This window comes from Euleptes europaea, chromosome 4 (assembly GCF_029931775.1).
Source record: "Euleptes europaea isolate rEulEur1 chromosome 4, rEulEur1.hap1, whole genome shotgun sequence".
Taxonomy (NCBI): domain Eukaryota; kingdom Metazoa; phylum Chordata; class Lepidosauria; order Squamata; family Sphaerodactylidae; genus Euleptes; species Euleptes europaea.
The window spans coordinates 38,514,182-38,535,929 of record NC_079315.1 but is presented as its reverse complement, the minus strand read 5'-3'; the positions used below and the strand labels follow the sequence as shown (position 1 = coordinate 38,535,929).

At 40.7% G+C, this 21,748-nt stretch overlaps 1 protein-coding gene across 4 annotated transcripts in view; it reads right to left on the bottom strand.

Annotated features, from left to right (window-relative positions):
* BNC2 (basonuclin 2) overlaps positions 1 to 21,748 on the bottom strand; it is a 473,229-nt gene that overhangs the window by 323,190 nt on the left and 128,291 nt on the right. For 3 of the 4 annotated variants that reach the window (XR_008933277.1, XM_056848069.1, XM_056848071.1), the window contains exons 2-3: positions 5,030 to 5,267; positions 4,124 to 4,324 (exon numbers count right to left, since the gene is read on the bottom strand). Coding sequence is in view for 3 of the 4 variants with exons in the window: in XM_056848069.1 (XP_056704047.1) it covers positions 4,124 to 4,324; positions 5,030 to 5,267 (439 nt within the window). In the remaining variant the exon portion in view is untranslated. The remainder of the gene's footprint in view (positions 1 to 4,123; positions 4,325 to 5,029; positions 5,268 to 21,748) is intronic. The other variant, XM_056848070.1, reaches the window with a different exon arrangement.

Below are 21,748 nucleotides of genomic sequence, written 5' to 3'. Positions count from 1 at the left end.
AACAAGTTCATTGATTTGATGTTTAGTTTCCTTGATTTGCCCCTCACCTATCTAGGAAATTATTTATCTAATGATAACTAAGACATTGTGGCTAATGAGAGAATCTAATGTACAATAGAAAAAATGTCACACTACTAATAATATTTACAGGTAGTTAAATAAGGGAAGTGTATGATAATGTCAGACAGTTGTCCTTTAATAAGACAGAGTTACACAATGAAATTATGTTGTTAATTTTGTTACATCACTGGATGAATCTTAAATTACTACATAATGATTCACAGATGCATATGTAATCCTAAATATACCCTTTTCACTGACTGAAGAGAGTCATCTCTGCTATGCGTTGGGAGCAAGAGAGACATAACTAGCTTTTACTAATTTCTGGCGTTTTGTGTCATTGTGGGTTATATCACTATTTTGCTATTATGGTTTCATTACTTAAAAGTATTTTAGAACATCACAGTCCTTAAGGTAAACGGGAAGAAGGAAAATGACATTTATTCTGACAAATAAACAAAACATTTATGAAAGAAAAGAAATCAGAAAGCCTTCCATTTTTATCTCATCAAACAAAATAGGCCCTTTCTATTTTTAAACATCCTTCTTGTAAACTGGATTGGGCCATTCTGTACATGTGTGTGTGCATGTGTGTGTGTGCATAATTGCGCCTGCGCACCCTAGACTTAACCAGATGAGTAGGGAATAGACGCCAAAGGTTTCTGGTCATTCTCGACCTGTCACTGATCAAAGTAGCCCAAAGAAGAACTTTCCTTTAAAAGTTGAGATTTATTTATGCTCTTTGTGGTTATCAGCCATTATTTCTGTTTTCAGAACAGGGTTGGCTCCTTCCTAAGGATTAACTTTTTTAAAAAAAGTACCTAAGTAGAACCAGTATTTAGAAAAGGGCTATATTTTAAATCTTTTAAAAAAATGTAATTAGGAATCTCAATTGTCACTTTCTCCCACTAATCCTAAACCGGAAACCTCCTATGTATACCATGCATAAGGCAAGGATGATTTACATTTCCACAATGGAGTAAGGAATATGACAAGTAAACAGGAATGTGTACACTACCTGATGATACGTAAAAACTTGCCAAAAATTCTTTGCAGTTATACAATTATTTTTCTCCTTCTGAAAAGATTGAACATAGAAGAAACTAAGGTTTTAGTGCTGCACCATGAAACCATGAAGCTTTCTGTGACTAGGTTAGAAATTTACCTGAAATTAAAATTACTATTTCACTGCAACCTTCAGGCAGCAATATTTTATTATACAGGAATTATAAAGAGTTAATTGCTTATATGCTACTGCATTGAAAATGTTCAAAGGTATCTCAAGGTTTCACTAAACATTTTTTATACCTATGGCAAAACTTCTGCTTGCAACGGAAGTACTTTGTGGATCAATTCCTACTGCTTTTGAACATGGACTAATAATAGTAAACATAATAATAAAGATAAAATAGCATAGTTTCCTAAGCAAAGTCATAACAAAGATGAAGACAAAAAAAATAACAAACATGTCACACACTTATAATGCTTTATAAAATCTTATGGCTATCAAGCACATTTCCAGGTGCCTTAGCAAACTATTTTATTTGATGGCTGCATATGCAAGTTTATCTTAACAGAGAATTAGCAACTGGTATAAGTTAAAAACTGTTATCCTTTGCTAGGGGAATTAACTTACCCTCTTTTTTAAAAAAAGAAACTCCTACATGCATCCAGGCAAAATGTGTTGGACAAACAACATGCTAACAACCCATGGACAAGAAGGCAAAGTACACACTTTCAACATAAATACATTCATTGTTACCACCTTTATAACCCTACTGTGTCTGTGTATGTATTCCAGTGGAGTGATCTGCACTGATACAGCATCTGCATGCATTTAGCCATACACTACACATATTATTATTCTTTTCCCAACACAGACTCAGATAATAAACATGACCATATGTGTTCAGTAATGAAGGGAAAAGAAAAAAGATTTTAAGGTCCTTGTGCATTAGCAAAATTAACATTGAAAACAACAGCTGATTTGTGAATGGGATGGTAATTGTCCAACAACTATTTTTATAAATTCTACAAAAGAGGATTTCTTCCTATTAAGTTTCTTCCTTCCTTCCCTTTATGATGTTCAGTGTTCCCTAGTATTTCTAGCATCTCCTGAAACTATAACGGTCAAACTCTGTTTAAAAAGTCAAACACTCAGACAGCAATCTAATGCTATGTATGCGGTTCAACAGCAATTTATCAATAGATTGTTATCTGGCTCTGGCAGAGTTAACTCTTTTGTTACCAAAGCAACTGAAATCCCATTCATTTAACCTGAATATTTAAGCCGTATTTTTAAAAAGTGAGGAACACATACCCCCATGGCAGACTTGTTAGGATAGGCTTTCACTCTTTCATTAGATAATGAATGTGAAAAACACCCAAAGGCAGGAAATCATGCACACAGATTGTCAAACATATATTAATGTCCCAATCAAGATGTATGAAATGTACTTTTCAACTGGGATTTTTTTCTGTTATACTTTTAAGAGTAAGCCATCACATATACGGAGTTGCTTATTTGGCTTATGTTGATTATATTTCTGTACAGTAAGCTGGCATCAGCTGTAAGCAGGGTCCCTCTACAGGATAGATCTAAGCATACCTTATTTGAATGCAGACATCCTATGAAAAGAGCCAAGCTGTTTAACTCTTCTGTATACAACTGTTGTATGTTATAAAAGACATCCACAATTATATACATATTTAAACAAAGAGATATTTCTTTTCTTAGCATTGCACAGCAAATCCGTTAAACTACCTGGAGCAATTTGCAGATACCTCCTGCTACAGCTAACACACAAATGACAGCCCTTCTAAGTTAATGGAATTCATTCATAAAAATTGTTAGCTCCAAAAAGCACTGATCAGTAACAACATGTCACAACTTTTTGGTATTGAGAATACAAAGCAACTTTTCCAAAAAGGGAAATCCTTTTCTGAATAGGGCCACCCTGGCACATGCAGTGTTTTCAAATAGACTTCCCTCCCTTCCTTGATTTGGAGTCCAGTTCAAATGTAAAGTTTCCTTCTTTTGTATGTGGGAAGGGTCTTTCTTTCTTTCTTTCTTTCTTTCTTTCTTTCTTTCTTTCTTTCTTTCTTTCTTTCTTTCTTTCTTTCTTTCTTTCTGTTTGTTTAATGCATAAGAGCCAAACGGTTGAGAAAGAGTAGCCACAGCATGCTGGGTGCGTATCACCAAGTGCATGGTACAGAGACACCAGCAACCCCTGTGATTAATTATCAGTTATTACTGACTGGCCTTGCAGTAACTTTTTAGCTTTCCCGTCAGAACCGCCATACCAAGCTGCCTTAAACGCGCCCCCGGTGAAGGAACTGCTCTGGGGAGAATGCCAAAACACAGCTCCACAGAAACAGTGCGTGTGTGAGAGTATGAGAAAGAGAGAGAGAGAGAGAGAGAGAGACCAGCAACTGAAACTGTCTCATCTAACGACCCTCAGCTCTGTGCTGGCAGCAATTCCAGCACAACTGCTTTCTCTCCCTCCCCAGGACTGCATAACGTCGTTTTCTGCCACCTGAACTCAATTAGGCTGCTCTGAGGGCCCCCCTAAAGTTTAGTATCAGTTTTGATATGGGGGCTTAACATATTCGGGGGGGGGGGAGAGAAAGAAAGGACTTTTTTCCTGGGATAGTAAGATACTTTTCCTTTAGGAAGGGAGAAGGGAAGAAACAGAAAGAGGCCAAAAAAAAGACAAGAAAAAGAAAACAAAGGCACCAAACCAATTTACCATGAGTAAATGCTCTTCTTAGAAAACGTTTAAATAGTTTAAAAATGAACTTTTATTTTAAAGCCGTATCAAGTTTTATAATTTTGTTCTTTTCTTTAAAAAAACACACACACACACAAAAACCACCCCTCGGGGATGCAGCGAAGTAAGCTTGAACATTCCAACAACTTAGTTATGACACTTCAGAAACTGCAGCGTTAAATTTAAACAAAAGTGAAATGCAACAGAAGAAAGTAAAACACATTTAAAAAGAGACAGAGAGAGTCCGACAGACATACACTTCAACATGTGGCATTAAAGTAAAGTAAACATACCTGCTGGGACATTCTGAATAAGAGGTTAGTGTCAGCGTTCTGCCATGTCCCCATGAAACCAGGCTCGGTCGTTGCTGTTCTTGTTCCGAACTGCATGGAGTTGTCAGTGAAGGAGTCTCTTAAAGTCAAGTCTCTTGCCCTCTTTCGCTCTGTGTGTCTCTGAGTGTCTCTGTCTCTCACATCCACTTCTGCCTCTTCTGACTGAAAAGTGAAGGTGGATTTTTTTTGAGTCTCTTGCCAGCCAGTAGCAGGAGTGTAGTGTAGTTAAGCTAGCTGCACTGTGTGTTTCATTTGGGAAGGGGGGCTTTGGGGCGGGGGCCAGAGCTTCTTTCGCACCTTCTGCACGGATACCCCCTATCATTTATACATACACTGTGACTCCCCAAGCTCGCCTTTGCTTTGGCTTAACAGCTGCCTGTCAGGTGTGCAGGCAGGCACTGAGGAGACCCAACCATCAGCTTCATACTCTCAGCCACTGGATGTCATTGGATAGCAGAGCAAAAAGAGAGTCAAACTGCACTGTTCCACTGTCAGGCACCAAATGACATCGTGCACTAGCCTCCTCTCAGTCTTAAGATACACATGCACACTCTAAGGAGCATGCTGATCAGAGGGAATTCAGAAGAACAAGCTGTGGCCCTTTCCCTGTTTTTCTTCAACAATGCTGTCAAGAACAGCATGTAATTGCTGACACTAGCCTATTAAACACAGACTGTAAACCTCCTAACACAGAAGGGGAGAGAAGAGGGATTACCAATTGCTCACCCAAAGAGACAATAGATATGTAGGAGAGCACACAAAAGTTGTCCTGGAGATTTTGTCTCTCTGTCTTTTTAAATATACTAGTTGTAAATAACTACTTTGCAATAGTCCCGTCCCAGTATTTTAAAACAATAAAGCTCTTACCAAAAAAGAAAGATGTGGAAGGAAAAAAGATGATCTCCAACTTCTTTTAAAAATAAAACTGGGGGAAAACTGCATGCATGTTTCATCTCTCACATCTTGGTTTCCCCCGGTTAACTGCCTAAAATGCTTCAAGGAGCCCAAGTCAGAGAGCAGAGGAGTGTCTTTCCCCTTTTCCATAAAGATCAAAAGTGGATTTTTTGTTTTATTTAACGTTCCTAGATGAGGAATATACAATAACCTTTCAAATCACAAAGAAAAGGGAATGGAATGAAGAAAATGGAATAAAGAAAAGTGGTCCATCCAGCAAAAAGGACAGCATTTTTTTTCCTTTTAGGATCTCCAGCCTTAAGACTGTTAACCCATATTAGATTCATGATAAATTAAAATCCATTGCTAATCAACATTTTTAGAGTACTATACTTTGCATTTTTCTAGTTCTGTTACATATTTTTATAACCTGGAAAGGCTGGAGGGAGAGGTGGGAGAGAGACAGAGAGAGAGACAGAGAGAATAAGAACACCTACATGGATTACATAAACACTATAACTTCAAAAATGTAAAACAAAATTCATGCCCTCTCATAAAAGCAAGTCAGGTTAAAAGGGAAAAAAAGGCTAGTTTTTCTCAACTTAAAGTGTAAGGAACATTCATCTTCTAATAAAATCTACAAATTTAGAGGACAAATGTACCACTCTCACAGCTTTTCCTTAACTGAAGAACAACAATAAACCTTACTCTCTTACAAAACAACAAAAGAATCGCAAGAAAGCTTCAATGGCAGCCGTGTGTCATTAGTGTGCAATGAGAAAAGATGAGAAAGCATACACTATGTTGACACAAATGTGTCTTCCCCTTTAGATCCTACATCTCCTGAAAGCTTTTCTGTTAAACTTCCTTCCAGTTCACCACCATTAAGCACAAAAAAAGTCTCAAAAGCTGCAAATTCAATATCTGAGAAACAAAAAACAAGAGCCCAAAGAACTGTTGCCTTAAAATATATTAAGTCCACCTGTGGTCAATAAAAATATTCTTGCTGCATGTAACGAAAGTGGGGGGGGGACACCTATGAGTCAATTGTACCAACAGTGGCTGTACCTTTATAACTAGCTATTACCCACTTAAACTCCCTCTAAAATTTGCTAGTCTCTTGCTTTCTGAAGTGGTACTCAGTGCCTTAGTCAAGCTGCCTGCTCAGCTCCTGACCTTCCCCCTAATGGCTGTTATTTGTGGGAGGCTTAAGGACAATGTCAATAGCTAGCTCCCTCCTCTCTGCTCCTTTCTGCATCTCTTGCGCTCTGTCTCACCACCTCTCCTTCTCCCCCCCTTCCCTGTCCTGCAGTCCTTTCCACTCCCAGAGAGACGGGGGAAGGAGAGGAGGGGGAAAAACCCACGCACACAAAATCAACTGGCACGCAGCAGCAAGCACCTGCAGTAATAGACTCTTTTATTAAAACTGTTATTCTGCAAGACTTGAAATTCCCAGTGGACTGGGCCATGTCAAAGCCGATATAATTAACTAGAGGCTCAGCAACGGATCAATTACCAGACAAGCAAGTGATAGTGAAATCAATGAAAGATCATCAGCCACATTATCAGTGTTGCAACTCATTAGGGTAAAACTGAGAAATGTGCTCAAAGCGAACCCAAGCAAGGTGGCATTACAAAACAAAGGGCTAATTTGGAGACCCTGCTGTGAACAATCTGTAACAGAATTAGCCTTTCCCCCCCTAAACTGCACAGCTCTGTAACTAAATGTGACAGTCTGAGAGAAGCAGTTTATTAAGACACCAACTCCAAGTTTATTTAGTTCATAAACTCTCTCCTAGAAAATCAATACAGTCTGTACAGGGTTATTAGGCTGACTAGCTAATACATCCAAATCTGGTTCGCCCAGGTATCAGCCAAAATTCTACCTACTGGAGGTAAGAAAAGCAGCTGCAAGAGCTTGGCATTGGAAGAAGCCTAGAATGTAGTAGCCACAGTATGCAATAGAGAGGGAGAAAGTGACTGCTAATACAATAAAGAGGAAATCAACTGAACAGAATATTGTAGCATTCCTCACCACTAAGTACATTTAATGGCATACATCTATTAGAGCACTAATACTTCTAATAGACATATTGAAACTAAAAAGAAACACATACCAGATGTCTTCGTAGAATAGTGCGCAAGATATCAGTCACTTAAGGGATGAGAGCAACATCTGCAGTAATAATTGGTGGGGGGGGGGAGACCAGTAAACCAAGAGTCGCACATTGACACCTTGCCGTAGGGATATTTTGAACATTACTGAAGCATTTGACATGCACCCCCCCCCCATGTGCAGAAGGTCATATATGATGACTGAACAAGGTATGTTTTGCTGAATATACGTGTGGTGCACCCACAGCAGGAAACCGCACCAGTTGTGATTTCTCATTGTGTGAAAAGAAACAAAATATACATACATGACTATCAACCTATGATTGCATACTCATTCTTATGTAGAAGTGCTTTCTCTGTAGGAATTTTGTAACATTTCAGTGCTTCCTAATCTTCTGAAACAAGAGCAAAATCTGACATGATACTTTTTTTCCAATAATATTCTCACAGTTAAATCCTTGATGTTAATATTTCCCTATGAAATTAATTATTTCCCACTCCCTTTGTTTCAGGCAGATTTTTTTCAAGACTGTCTCAACAAGCATAGGTGGTGGTTGTTAACACACAAATTCACCAGACAATGGAGCATATTTTCTGCACTTCCAGTACACACACATGCTACAAATGAACAGCATGAGCTGTGAACTTATTACTACCCAAATGTTTTCAACAAAGTTGCAAAACATATATTTTACATGACTTTGACATATTGCTAATTTGAAATTCTTAAAAACAGCTCACTTGTATTAGTAATCTTTAATAAAGGTCCCATGAGATTTATCATATACACAGTGAGACTGATGTGCCTTCAGTGGTGCTTTATTAGAAATGCTTTCCTAGGAATGTTTGGTTCACTCAATCACACCTCTTCCAATTCTGGACTTTTCACAAACTCTGAAATAATTTCCTAACCTTTTTTTCTTTTTCTTTTTTTTGGCCATCAAGTTGCAGCCAACTTATGGCAACAGCATAGGCTTTTCAAGGCAAGAGACATTCAGGGATGGTCATTGCCTGCTGACATATAAAATGGCCATGTCCTCCTTATTAATTTTTAAAAAATATATCTGACATCACCACAACTGGGTGATCATTGTCACTTTGTATAAATAGCCTATTTCCAGGTAATCCAAAATTCCTTATCCAATATCAACACCAATTACTTCAAATTGCGACATTTAAACATTACTACATTAAAACAATATAATTTCATAATTTACAAGGAAAAATATATTATTCTTTTCTGTTTGCGTGAATTTGTGAACATCAGGCATGTTGTTACAGGGTACAGGGTACAATATTATGTAAAATGTCTTGTAATACTGTAGTAATCAAGAAAATAATTATAGAAGAATTTCTTAAAGCCTACATGCATGTAACCATGCACCGTACATGTATATTCAGTGAACTCCAATTAGCTGGAAAATTTACATTTCAGTTCGCATTAGCTAACAAGCTTATGGGGAGACAATGCAATTCAACTAGCAGAGTAAGAAAGAATCCTGTTTTCCTATAAGCATTAATTTCCAAAACTGATTATTTTAAAATGTTATCGATCTTTACAGTTTTTGTTTTTCTCAAATCTAGGCACTCACTATAAATGCTTAGATTAAAATGTACACAGAGCAGTGTCCCACACATCACCCTAGGAGGAAAGGGTACTTGCAGTAATCATGCATTTTTATAAATACTATCTTAATATTTTTAGAAGTGCATTCCTATTTTATCATTTGTTCTTCACTGGCTTTGAACCCTTGGCCTAAAGCAGTATAACGTTTTCTGTAAACAAATACGTTTTTATGTCTAATAGTCCAAACCTACACTGTAGTTCACTACGGCAGCTAGCTGGAAAGCATGCCAAGCCATGATGAAATGCAGAAATATCATAGTTTCCCATCTTGCCCACTTCAGCCAGACTTGGGGGGGGGGGGATTGCAACATCAGCCACAGGTATAACCCTGAAAACTGGATTTTGTATGAAAGTGAAAGACAAAGAATGGTGAGACTGAAGGAGTTGCAGCGTTATCTATCCCCGCAAAATACAGTACTGTATTTGCTAGTTCAAAAATGTTTGGGTTAATTAGCAGGGATGGAACACATGTTGTCGAGTATACCTTCCCAGCTATATACTAGCTTGCTGAGTATTCCGTATGCACCAGTGACTTACTGTACAGTACCTGTAATTCCCAGAGTTCAGTTTGCTATAGCTGTTAACAGATTCTATAATCTATAATGACATTAAACTGTCCTTTGCTCTTTCCTTATTCACTATTCATTTTCTAGGCTTGGTTAAATAGATTGCAGGGTTAAAGATCACTGGTTTTTCATGTGACACACTCTGGTATTCATCTAATGGCCCGCTAGGACAAAACTGTCCCTGTTCTTGCCAAAATAATAAAAAGGTCCTCCACATCGCATGACAATCAGCCCTTGCTTGTCTCTAAACAGCCAAGCTTAGATAACTTTCTAAATGTGTGTTTGTACTTGGTTCAGTGCAAGAGAGTTATGTTTTAGCAAACAGAAAGAAATATCATCCTCTCATGCTGAAAAATATGGACATGTATGTTTTCACATTATAGACTGGGGCTTTTTTCTGGGAGGTCAGTAAAGATTTGTCAGGCCTAGGCTTTATTTGAGCAGGATGAAGAGTTTCACCCCCAAAGCTGCTGTTGATCCTTAATATTTTGTAGAAAGGTTTTAGCCTAATCATACTATCCTGTTAGCCACTGCTTTGAAAGCAGGATGGTAGCCTAGTCTATTGTTGTGAGTCACAAGATTTAGACCTTCACAGAAAATTTTATACCGGCATGCACTGTCTTATCCATCTCTTCTCTATTTGCATTTTTAACGAAAAAAAGTCTCAAATATTTAAACCCTTTGCTGTTGTGATAAGCTGTCACCTATTGGTTCTTGGAAGAAAGACAACATTAGGATGGATAACTAGAGCTTGCGGTACTTTTCTTACCCATCTCTAAAGCCCTAACTGCTTAGATAAATTTCTTCATGGTGCCACACTACCAATGGCAACATCTGCAGGGAATGATATAAGACACTGAGGCTACTGCTTGAGGCATGGGGGTGAAGCCAGAGAACTTAGCTGGATCATCAGAGTTCTACAGAAAGTCACATTTCCAGGGAGTGAGTGAACAGGGGGAACCAACAGGGTAGTTCTGGGTTAAAGGTCACTGGCAGGAAAATTTGAGGGGGACTCCAGGCTGCAAGCAAGAAACAGCCCCAGTGACTAACAGTGCCATCCTAAGGATGCTTTCCTCTCCATAACCCTCAAGATGGAGAAGGATATAAGGAAGGCACCTAGCAAAGAACATGTGGTAATAATGGGTAACTTCAATTACCTCACAGTGGCTGGGTAAATGTGTGATCAGATTACACAAACAGACAATTTTTCTGGATATCGTAAATTTCTGTGCACTAGAATGTTTGGTTACAGAACAGACTAGAGTGTCTCTGGACTTTGTTCTGAGCAGAGCTCAAGACCTGGTATGAGATGCAGATGATGTTGCACAGGTTGGAACTGTGACCCCAGTGCTATTAAGTTCAGCACTTATGTCAACAGAAAGTTGCTCTAAAAAGTCCAACACAATCATATCTGATTTCAAAAGAGGAGAGGAAGTTGAAAGGGAGAATCAAGAGAGACAAAACCCTTTCGGAAGTTTGGAAGCTGTTGAAAACCACATTCTTTGAAGCCTATATAGAATGCACACTTCAGGTTCAGAAAGGTACCACCAAGTCAAAAAGGATGCCAGCATGGTTAACAACTCAAGTCAAGGAAGTCATAAAAGGCAAGGAGGCTTTCTTTCTTTAAAAGCTTCCCTGAAAAAGCTGAAGGCTTCCCTGGATATGATGAACAAAAAGGAGCATAGGTTTGAGCAAAAAATAAAGTAGGTTGACAATGAGGTGGATAAAAAACAGAATGTCATGAGCAGATCATCAAAAAACAACAACCATTTCTTCAAACAAAGCAGCAGGAGGAAACCTGACAGGAAAATAGATGAAAAAGGAGTGAAAGAATGCTTAAGGAACATGGGGACATGGCAGAATAGGTGAATGGATTTGGTGTGCCTGTTTTCACCATGAAAAATGTTGAGTGGATATCCATGCTTCACATTGGAGCAAGTGTTCTTGGGAAGATGTCTGAAAAACTGGGCATAATGATCTGGAATTGGGACTCTTCCAGGGGCTATTCAGGTCTTTAATCTAAAAATTATCCCAATTATTCTTTTTGGTGTTGCCATCTGGATAACAGTTGTCAATGAATCTATAGATCGTCCATTGCTTCAGTTCTTACGAAAACTCCTAAACGCCCCTCGATGTGTTGCTGACGTTAGTCTTCGTTCCGAGTTTGGCCAAATGTCACTCGAAGCTAGGGCATGGTTGGCCGCCTTTAAACTGTGCCTTAGCACTGAGGGGTTCCTAGCTTCTCTGAAGCATGACCCTTTTAAATCCTCACGGCAAAAAATCTTAGATGAGAAACTGTCATTGTTGGGCTTCTCGCAGGATATGTTATTAGATCTTGGGAAAACTGAAGCTTTCACCAAAATTAAAAAGCGCATTAAAGAGCTTGATTATAACAGCACGACTTTTCGTGCTCGCCGCGTTTGTTCATCCCAGTTCTGTGGAATACCACCACCACTTGGTTTGCCTGCTTATACATATTATTTGACAACTCCTCGTCTTTCTAGAGCCTTCTGTTTAGCTAGATTGAATGCTAACCCCTCTATGGTTATGCAGGGCAGAATTCTGAATATACCATATCCAGACAGGACCTGTCCTTGCTCTTCTGGCTCTATCGATTCACTAGCTCATGCCCTTTTGGAACACCACTTTTATGAGGGACTTCGATCACATTATATCTCTCCCCTTTTAACATACAAATCTAATGCCTCTGTGTCTGACATAATGCCTTTTCTACTAAGCGATAGGGATCCCAAGGCTTCATTGTCAGTGGCAAGATTTGTTTCAGTCCTTATATCCCTCAAACACTAGATATATGCCGCTCAAGATCAATGGATCAAGGAGCTTCTAAGGGATAAAAGGAAAAGGAAAGGAACTGGGACTGAGAAGTGTAGTGGCCATGTTTGCAGATGATTATGAAGGTAACCTACACAGATTATGAAGAGATCTAAGAAGATCTCTCCAAACTAAGCATGTGGGTAACAACATGGCAAATAAAGTAAAATCTAGATAATGTAACTCCATGTCAGGAATAAAATGGACAACACTGTAATGTCCTCATATAGATCTATGATATGGATTAATTTGGTATAAAGGTCACCATATCTCAAAAAAGATATCCCAAAGCTATTGCTATTTTACTATGCCAATAAAGGTGTCTGAATATGAATCTATCCCAAAGCTAGAAAAAGTACAGAAGAAGGCACCCAGATGATTAAAGAGTTGGAACATCTTTCCTAAGAGAAATACCCCTTTTTAATGGGTATTTTCAGTTTAGCAAAAAGAAGGCTAGCAGTGATATAACAAAGATTTATAAAATTATGCTTAGGGTACAGAAAATAGACAGGAACACACACACCCCGGTACCTTAATACTAGAACATGTGAGCACTCAATGAAGTGTTTCTTCAGTCAATGAGTAATTAAATTGTGAAACACACTGCCAGTGGATGTAGAGATAGTCACTACCATAGATGGCTTTAACAAAGGATGGGATATATTCATCTAGGATAGGTTGAACAATGGCCACTATCTATGATGACAGAAGTAGTGAGCTTTTCAATATGGTAGTACTGAAGAAACCCGGGGAAGGCCATGGCTATTGTGTTTGTTGGCCCTGCAGGCCAACTGATTGGCCACTGTGAGAGACAGGATGCTGGACTAGATGGACCACTGGTATGAGCCAACAGCTCAATGTCCCCAAGTCCAGCACTTGGGTGTTACATAGGAGTGGACTGAAGCAAACACATACATAAGAAAAATAAATGGATGAGCTAAATATCTCCTCCTACTACTAAGTCAATTTTATTATCTCAATAGTCTTCCTAATTGTACTTTATTTATTTTGTCCTGGGCGACTTAATGGCAATCCCAGACTTGGATCCACAAGAAATTTCTATGGAAGGAATTTTAGTCAGTAGAATGCAACTTCACCAACCCACTTTAGTGACAAATAATGCCCCCCAAAATGCTGCTCCTGGAAGAGAGAAGATTCTGTCCACAGAAATCCTCTGCTGGATTCAATCCATGGATCCTCTTATCTGCACAGACACACAGTTTCTTCTGTACAGCCCAGCCACTAGGTTTCCATTGGAGTGTGACAAAACTTACAAAAGATTCTCTGGATTATAAATGTATGTTTAATTCATTGTAACAACATTTGCATGGAACACTTTTAGTTGCCCTACATATTTCATCTTATTGTCGAAGGCTTTCACGGTCAGAGTTCATTGGCTCTCGTAGGTTATCCGGGCTGTGTAACCGTGGTCTTGGTATTTTCTTTCCTGACGTTTCGCCAGCAGCTGTGGCCGGCATCTTCAGAGGAGTACCACTGAAGGACAGTGTCTCTCAGTGTCAAGTGTGTAGGAAGACTACTCTTCCTACACACTTGACACTGAGAGACACTGTCCTTCAGTGTTACTCCTCTGAAGATGCCGGCCACAGCTGCTGGCGAAACGTCAGAAAAGAAAATACCAAGACCACGGTTACAGCCCGGATAACCTACGAGAACCAATATTTCATCTTGTTCACGCTTTCAACAACTATGCAAGGGAAATCATCATTATTCCTATTTTATTAAATGTGTTTTAAGATCACAAAAACATGACTGAAAAGGGTTTCTTTGAACCCTGGTCCCGAAATCTGGTATGCTGTTAATCTATAATATTTATTTTGTTTACTGCACTCCCAGATTGGCTAGCGGTATTTTTTTTAATTTCCCTGATACTTAGCTTCCATTTGATCGTTTCAACTGGGAGTATCCCAGTTTGAAAGTGCAAAGTGTGTATATGTGTGGCATACTAAGCATCAGGATTCACTGATGATTTCAGAGAGCCCTTGTACCTCTCCAAGGGAGAAAAACTCCAGTTTAATTATGAGGCAGCCTTCAATTATTCTGCATTCCTGCGATGATATTCCAGATAAGACTGTAAAAATCACAGCTAGCCTTAAATCCATGTTGAGTTTTTGCCTTTTTAATCTACATCCACCCACAAATTCTACTAAGAGCGCTAAAGCTAAAGATGGGACTATGTATCCTTCTCAAGACAAGAGATATGATATATGAAAATTACACAAAGCTGGCACAATGACAACAGTTCAGAGGTGGCATTTCATAGAGCAAACAGCATTTTCCTTCCCCCAAGAATGTAAGTAACAGAATTGCTCTGCAACATCTGTTAGACTATGAAATGGTAACAGATGTCTTAAGTGAAAAAAAGGGAAAGAATCCATACAGGAAACCTTACGCCAAACAGATAATACTGCTAACTTTCCGCATATTGCAGGAAAAAAATATTGGCAGCTTGCTTCTTTTCTGTTAAACTTATAAAGAATTTCTTCTGTCTAAGTTTTAATAAGTGGGAAGATACTGACTCATAACTTAAAAAACAGCATTCAAAAATCAATTTCGAATAGGACATATTTTTAGAACTTTATGTCCAAATACTAATGATTTCAAAATGTTTGTCATTGGTTTGGACCACTTAGCTTTTGATAGATGGCTAAGAGGATATTCAAATGCCATAGCATTCACAGGGACTCCTCTAAAAATACTTTTGCATGTGGGGCTCTGTGGAGGAGCCTTAACTTTTTCAAGTTGCTTGCCATGTGGTTCAGCTTGACAATGTAACAAATCAGCACAAATAAGTATAGTTCAGTGATTGTCACTCAGGAGTGTAATATTTGAATGCAAACATCTGAAGACTGGATAACGCAAACTGTGGCTACAGACAGTGATTTAACTAACTACGATGAAAACTCTCCACATCTGAAATTTGAAACTGTACATGAAACAACACAACCTTTTTGTAAAGCTCCCAGGACCAGGGGCCATTTCTTCACCTAGGCATTCCATTATCCTCTAGCTTTGCCAATAAAAGGCAGACACCAGGAATAGTTAAGGTTGTGTTTTATCGCACACATTGCTCACAAGAAGAGGGTAGGGTTGTGAAACAAAAATGGTAAATTTTGGATTTGGGTTTATTGGGCCCGATTTTTTCAGTAATTCCAGAATAAGCTGAATGCCCATACCGGTAAATATCAGTATTCGGCTTATTACAGGGTTCGCCGAAAAATTCGGGTCTATTATAGTCTATAGGGATTTTTTCGAAGCTCCTGTGGGGTCTTTTGGAGGTAGAGTCACCAAATTTGCAGTGTGGCTGAAAGGGATTCTCCTTAGATGGTCACCGAAGTTTGGTGAACATTGGGGCAGGGGGTCCAATTTTATGGGCCCGCAAAGGGCTCACCCTCATCCTCCAGGCATTTGCGAGCCGAGCTATCCATTGATTTTCAGGTTCAGAGGTTCAGCGTTGCCGAGGACTGGTGGAAAGAGCCGATTGTCAGGGTGGTGCCTCAAAGTCTGGGGGCTGCTTTTGTATCTAGGGCGCATAGCACGATGTCCATGCAAATTAGCTTCCAAACTGAGAGAAAAGGCTTAAATGTAAGAAAAATAAGGCACAGAAAACATTTATTTTGGTGGCAAATGACATTCTGTGAACAGTCCTTTATTATGGTCATAAAAAATCTGATTTCAAGAGATGGTCATGGTGCGGGGAAACAAAACCTCTACTCGAGGCGACCTTCAGTTTCAGAGCAGGTTTGGGGGGGTAATATCGGAGCCAGCAGACGTCTACACCACGTCGTCTGTCTGAAGGAGATTGCTCATCCTCGCAGGTGAGGAAATCTCCTTCAGAAGCCTGGTGGTGTGAGCAGCTATTGAAGCCAGTTCTTTTTAGTTGCAGGGTATATCCCTCCAGATGGGTGAGCCCCATCTTTTAAACAACCCCTATGTTTTATCCAAATTAACCCACTGAATGGTGATGGATGGATGGTTGTGTGGTTGAATGTTTGTCAGACCAAGTTGGCTCCAATTACACAACCCCTGCCTCAATGGGGTCCTAACAAAACCAGTAATAGTGCTGTGCCTCTGAGCAAAGGCAAATAGCCAAACCCGAAAAAGCTAAATATTTATCGCCTATTTAGCTTTGGGGAGATCCCCAGGTTTTAGCGTCTGGTAAACCCAAAACCCGAATATTGCCAAAACGGCTAATTTCGGGTTTATTTTTTGTTTGGGTTTATCAATATGCACAACCCTAGTCACAGGTTCAACTGTCCAGTTACGCCAGGAGCTCCACCTGTCCCTTACAGCCTCCATAGGGCTATCAGGCTCCTGCTATGGCATTAGGCCTCCTGCTGACAGTCCTCTCTACCAGCTGCTACTCCAAGTTGCAGAGGGGAAATGGCAAAAAAAATGTCCTTGCCTCCAAAGCTGCCACCAGTTGCCTGGCAACTCTAAGCCTCCACTGTCCCCATTAAAGCTCTGGGACTTCTCACGGGCCTAGATCCTGGCCCAGGATTCCATAATTGCTGCCTCTAACCACTGTATGGCCAGAGCATGAGCGCTTTAGAGACGGCTCATTAAAGGACTGAAACGAGTTATATGGAACTCCTGTCCCTGTATCACTTTACTCAGGTTTGGGCCAACAACGGATTACATCTGGTTTAGAATGGTAATGTGAAAGGGAATGGTAACGTTTGCCACTTTGAGTAACTTGCTGCTCTCTTGGCCAGGATTGCCTTCTCTGTTCAACAGGAGAACCTGGTCCTGACCTCCAAAGCCCCAAGACTTGCCAGTTGCCTGGCTTACGCTCTTGTCAGTCAGCTGCCTCTCCTCTCTCCCTTCCTTCTACTGTGGCCTTTTATTCTCCTTCTTTCTGCCGTACCAACTCTCTGGCTCGCTTGGCCTACAGAAATAGGCCTTTACTCTTAAGGAGGTCTTTCCTTCCAAGGTAGTCTACTCCTGAGGAGGTTAACACTGGCAGTCTTTGGCCCTGCCTGACCTTTAGGTGTCTCTGGCATCCCTGCCTTTTCCCCCCTCCTGGTAGCCATCTCTTGGATAGGGTTGCCAACCTCCAGGTGGGGCCTGGAGATCTCCTGGAATCAGATCTCCAGATGAAAGAGGTTAGTTCCCCTGGAGAAAATGGCTGCTTTGAAGGGTGTACTCTATGGGATTATATCCTGTTCCTCCCCAAACCCCACCTTCCCCAGGCTCCCCAGGATTTCCCAACTGGGAGTGGCAACCCTACTCTTGGAGCTGATCAGGTTTGCCTCATTGCAAACCCCAACCTGGGATTAGCATGGGTGTGACACAATGTTGGTGATCTTCTTTGTAACCACATTTTCATTCAAATTCTGGATGGGCCATCTTTGGTTAGAATTAACATAGGTGTATACCCCTATCAGCCCTGACCTGGATGGCCCAGGCTAGCCTGATCTTGTCAGATCTCAGAAGCTAAGCAGGGTCAGCCATGGTTAGTATTTGGATGGGAGACCACCAAGGAATACTATGTTTGCTGTGCAGAGAAAGACACTGGCAAACTACCTCTTTTAGTCTTTTGCCATGAAAACCCCAAAAGGGGTCGCCATAAGTTGGCTGCGACTTGACTGCACTTTACACACACACACACACACACACACACACCCCTACACCTATCATGGCACCAAAGTTAGCTTTGAAAAGGGAAGATAGGGCCAAAAGCAGAGGAAGGGAAGGAGCACAAAAACCTCTGGTGAGGAGCAGAAGAATCTTTGGGCTTGTTCACTCCTTCCCCCTCTTTCTCTCTCCCTTTGCATGTGTGGCTCAGACATATCCATTTCTGAGCAAACTACAGTTTATTAACTCGGATTTTTTCTCTTCCTTCCCAAGTCAAATTGCACCACCTTGGGAAAACTGTAGCCAAAATAACAATATATGTTTTGGTTTATTAGTCACTAAGAATATTATTAACATCAGCAAGGGAGGAGAGATAAGAACATTAAGACTCCCTCCTGACAGGGTTGCCAAACTCCAGGTACTAGCTGGAAATCTGCCATTACAACTGATTTACAGCTAACAGAGATCAGTTCACCTGGAGAAAAGGGCCACTTTGGCAATTCCCTCCCCAAACCCCACCCTCCCCAGGCTCCACCCCAAAAACCTCCCATTGATGGCGAAGAGGGACCTGGCAACCCTTCCTCCTGAGCATTCTGTGTTTGTGAGGGCGAATCCAGAAATGATGTTTTAAAATAAGTTAGCTCCAGGGCCTAGTTTCCACAGCAGTTGCACAGCACAACGAAGTTTTAAACCACTGTGGGGGCCTGATCCATAGCACAGGGCGGGGAATCTGGACCTGACTCGTTTTAAAAATTCATGTCTAATTTGGCCCTGAGGTTTGCAAACGAACTGAGCGGGAAGAAACAGTTGCCTCCTGGAAAGTTATTGTCTCTTCAGAATGGTCGAAGAGCAGATGCTTCTGAAGTAGCCTCATCTTTGCACCACTGCCGTCACTAAGGTATTGCTGGCAGTGTGTCAGTAAAAAGCACCAGAGGGCACTGGCACCTCTAGCATGATCACTCAAGAAAATAGGGTGATGGGTGATACACTTTTCTTCTTTTTGTTTCGTATGAAAAGTTGTAACCAATAAATTTTTGTCTTCTAAGAACTGATAATGCTGGTAGCCTTGGCATTCAAACTGGAATGGGTTTTGGGCTACAGAGGTCTGATTGTGGTGGGAGTTGTGAGTAACACCTCAAGCCTCATCTAGCCTGAGGAAGGTGCAGCCAAGCTAGCCTCAGAAGCAGTGCTGCTTTGGCAGATTTCTACAAGAAGTCTCAGAAGGCATGGGCCTAGTGGACGAGGGAAGACTGACTGTCTGGACACAGGTGGTTTCATGGCAAGGCCATGGAGAAGATGAACTGACTAAGGAACAAGGAAGAGGAAATAGGAGGGTAGAGCTTAGCACAGTGACCAGGTGTGGGGCTACAAAAATGGAGGAAGTGGGAATGGGAAGGCACAGTTTAGAAGAAGAGGGTACAGGAGCAGAGGAAGAAAGCAATAATAAGCCAGCCAGCTGGAGGAGAAAAAAAGAAGCAGAAGGAGGCAGGTTACAGCATCACAGCTCTTCTCTCTTGCAATGAACTGTAACTTGAGGTGGGTGAATCTAACCATGTCTTCAGGTGCTTGGACTAGTCCATTTCTAATAAATGGCCTGTGCAAGAAGCTGTGACTGGGCTAGTGCTTTCAGGACCTCATGGACCCCAGGTATGCTCTTCCCCTACTCCCTGTCCACAGAGGGCACCACACTCATGACAATGAACATGAGATCTGTATTCCCATTTTTTCCACAGGAGACTGTGATGATAGTAAAGGCCAAGTCAGTTAACAAACAAATTATCCTACTGTCTATACGGTGTGCCTGGTATGTAAGGCCAACACTTTTTTGGACAACCATAATCTACTATGAGTGGTTCTTATGTTGGGTACTAGGAACAAACTGCAGATTCTACTAGTACGCTGACCATTTCGGTGCCTACCATCAGGCTGGTCGAGATGGTCTTGAGCCTAGTATTTAAGGGAACAATTATAAGCAAGTCTACTCAGAAATGTCCCATTTTATTCAGTGGTGATTTCCCAAGAAAATATTCTTAGGACTGCAGTTTATGGCTCTTGAGATTTAAGTGCTGGAAACATCAGCATTCATGCAAAGTCGTCTTTGTCTGGTATAGCTCAATACATAACAACCACCATAGGGCTGTCTAAGGCTGTACAATGTAAGGTCACACACAGGGTTTGAATTTTTGCACTGAGCAGGATACCAGAGATCTAGTGACTGGTGGTGTTAAGATCATCCAGTGATAAGAACAAATTCTGGGCCAACACATGGGTGGATTGCCTCTTCTCTGCATAGGATGGCCTACCCCAAGAATCACATGGTTTTCACTGGACACCTGCAAATTTCAGAGGAAGACATAAAAACATAGACACAACTTTACTGAACCCAAGTAGAAGTATGGGGAAAGGGACTGTCTGGGTCTGTGGAAAACTTTATTTATTAAGTGACCAGGTATCCTACTTTGCCTCTTTTCTGTAAAACCTTTTTCCCCATTTCAATGTGCCTTTGGCTAATTTCTTTGTCATGTTTACTGGGTGTCTGTTTTATGATTTTATTTGCTGTATACTTTATTTTTTATTTAAGTCTTTCTGAATGCTCTGTAAATGTACACTAGGGTGTTTTATGCATGGTCACTTTAACCTCCTTTATTCCCTGTTTCAGCCAGGATCAAATTTTTCAGTAAGCACAATATCTCAGTCCTTGGAAGCTCAACCCTGTTTCAAAGCAAAACAAACCTGGCTTTTCCCATTCCTCTTCTGGCTCGAATTAAACAGATCATCCTGGCTCATTCCAGAGTCACAGAGCATGCATACTCTGTTCTTGGGTTGAGCTTCCCCGTGCCATCACACCCCACCCTTTTCCAACCCCCTCCTCAAAGCAGCATGACAATGGTTAAACAGGGGAAAACAGATTGGCTTCTCTCACAGCCAATCACAAAGCAGTGTGTAAAGAGGCGGGGATTCAAGTGCTTCCTGCTTCCTTGGAGCTCTTTTAGAGCAAAAGAAAGGCTTCTTTAAAATGAGGCTTGGATTTCTCCCACACACACACACCTTCTTTCAGGTAGCTCCGTTTTTTGTTTTTTGTTCTAAAATGCTTTTTTATGCGGCAGTTGGGTTTGGGGGGAAGGAATTCTTCTCTTACGGGGAACACTGCGAAGTAAGCCAATTACAGAACAGCATTTAAAGGGGTGAGACTTGATTTGAGCTTGGGAGACTGTTTTTCTGTATTCATGGTTCAATTATCACACAGTTTCGTCCCTGATCATTCAAGCCAATGCATACAGTTTCCCCCAACCCGGGTTACTTTAATGTGCGATGAACCTAGGTCCAAGCAGGGAGATCCAACCCATCCATAAAAGACCTAGAAGTGCTTTAAATAAATTAATTTAGTAAAATGTCCACATCAAAATGTGGTACAATAAGCTAAATTGTTTTCTCATCCTATGTTCTAGAAAATACGGTAGGGAAAGATGATCAAATTCTTGAGACACATTAGGCATATCTATTGAGGGTACACAAGCAATAGATATGAAGCCTTAAGTTATCTCACTTCTCCATTGTCAGGCCTCAGCAAGGGTCCAGCACCAACAGGTTAGTTTCTGTAACTTGGGGAAAGCTAGCTATCAAGTCAACTAAAGTACTGGACATATCACCTATGATTCTACACACACATTAAATTTCTTGTGTTTCCCTGGGATTCCATTCTTCAGAAGTAATTAATGATAATAAAAATGTGGATAGTACATCCATAGGGTTGCTAACTTCCAGCTACTAGCTGGAGATCTCCTGCTATTACAAATGATTTCCAGCCAATGGAGATCAGTTCACCTGGAGAAAATGGCCACTTTGGCACTTTCCCCAAACCCCGCTCTCCTGGGGCTCCTCCTTAAAAACCTCCTGCTGGTGGTGAAGAGGGATCTGGCTACCCTATACATCCAAAATAACAAAAATTATGAACAA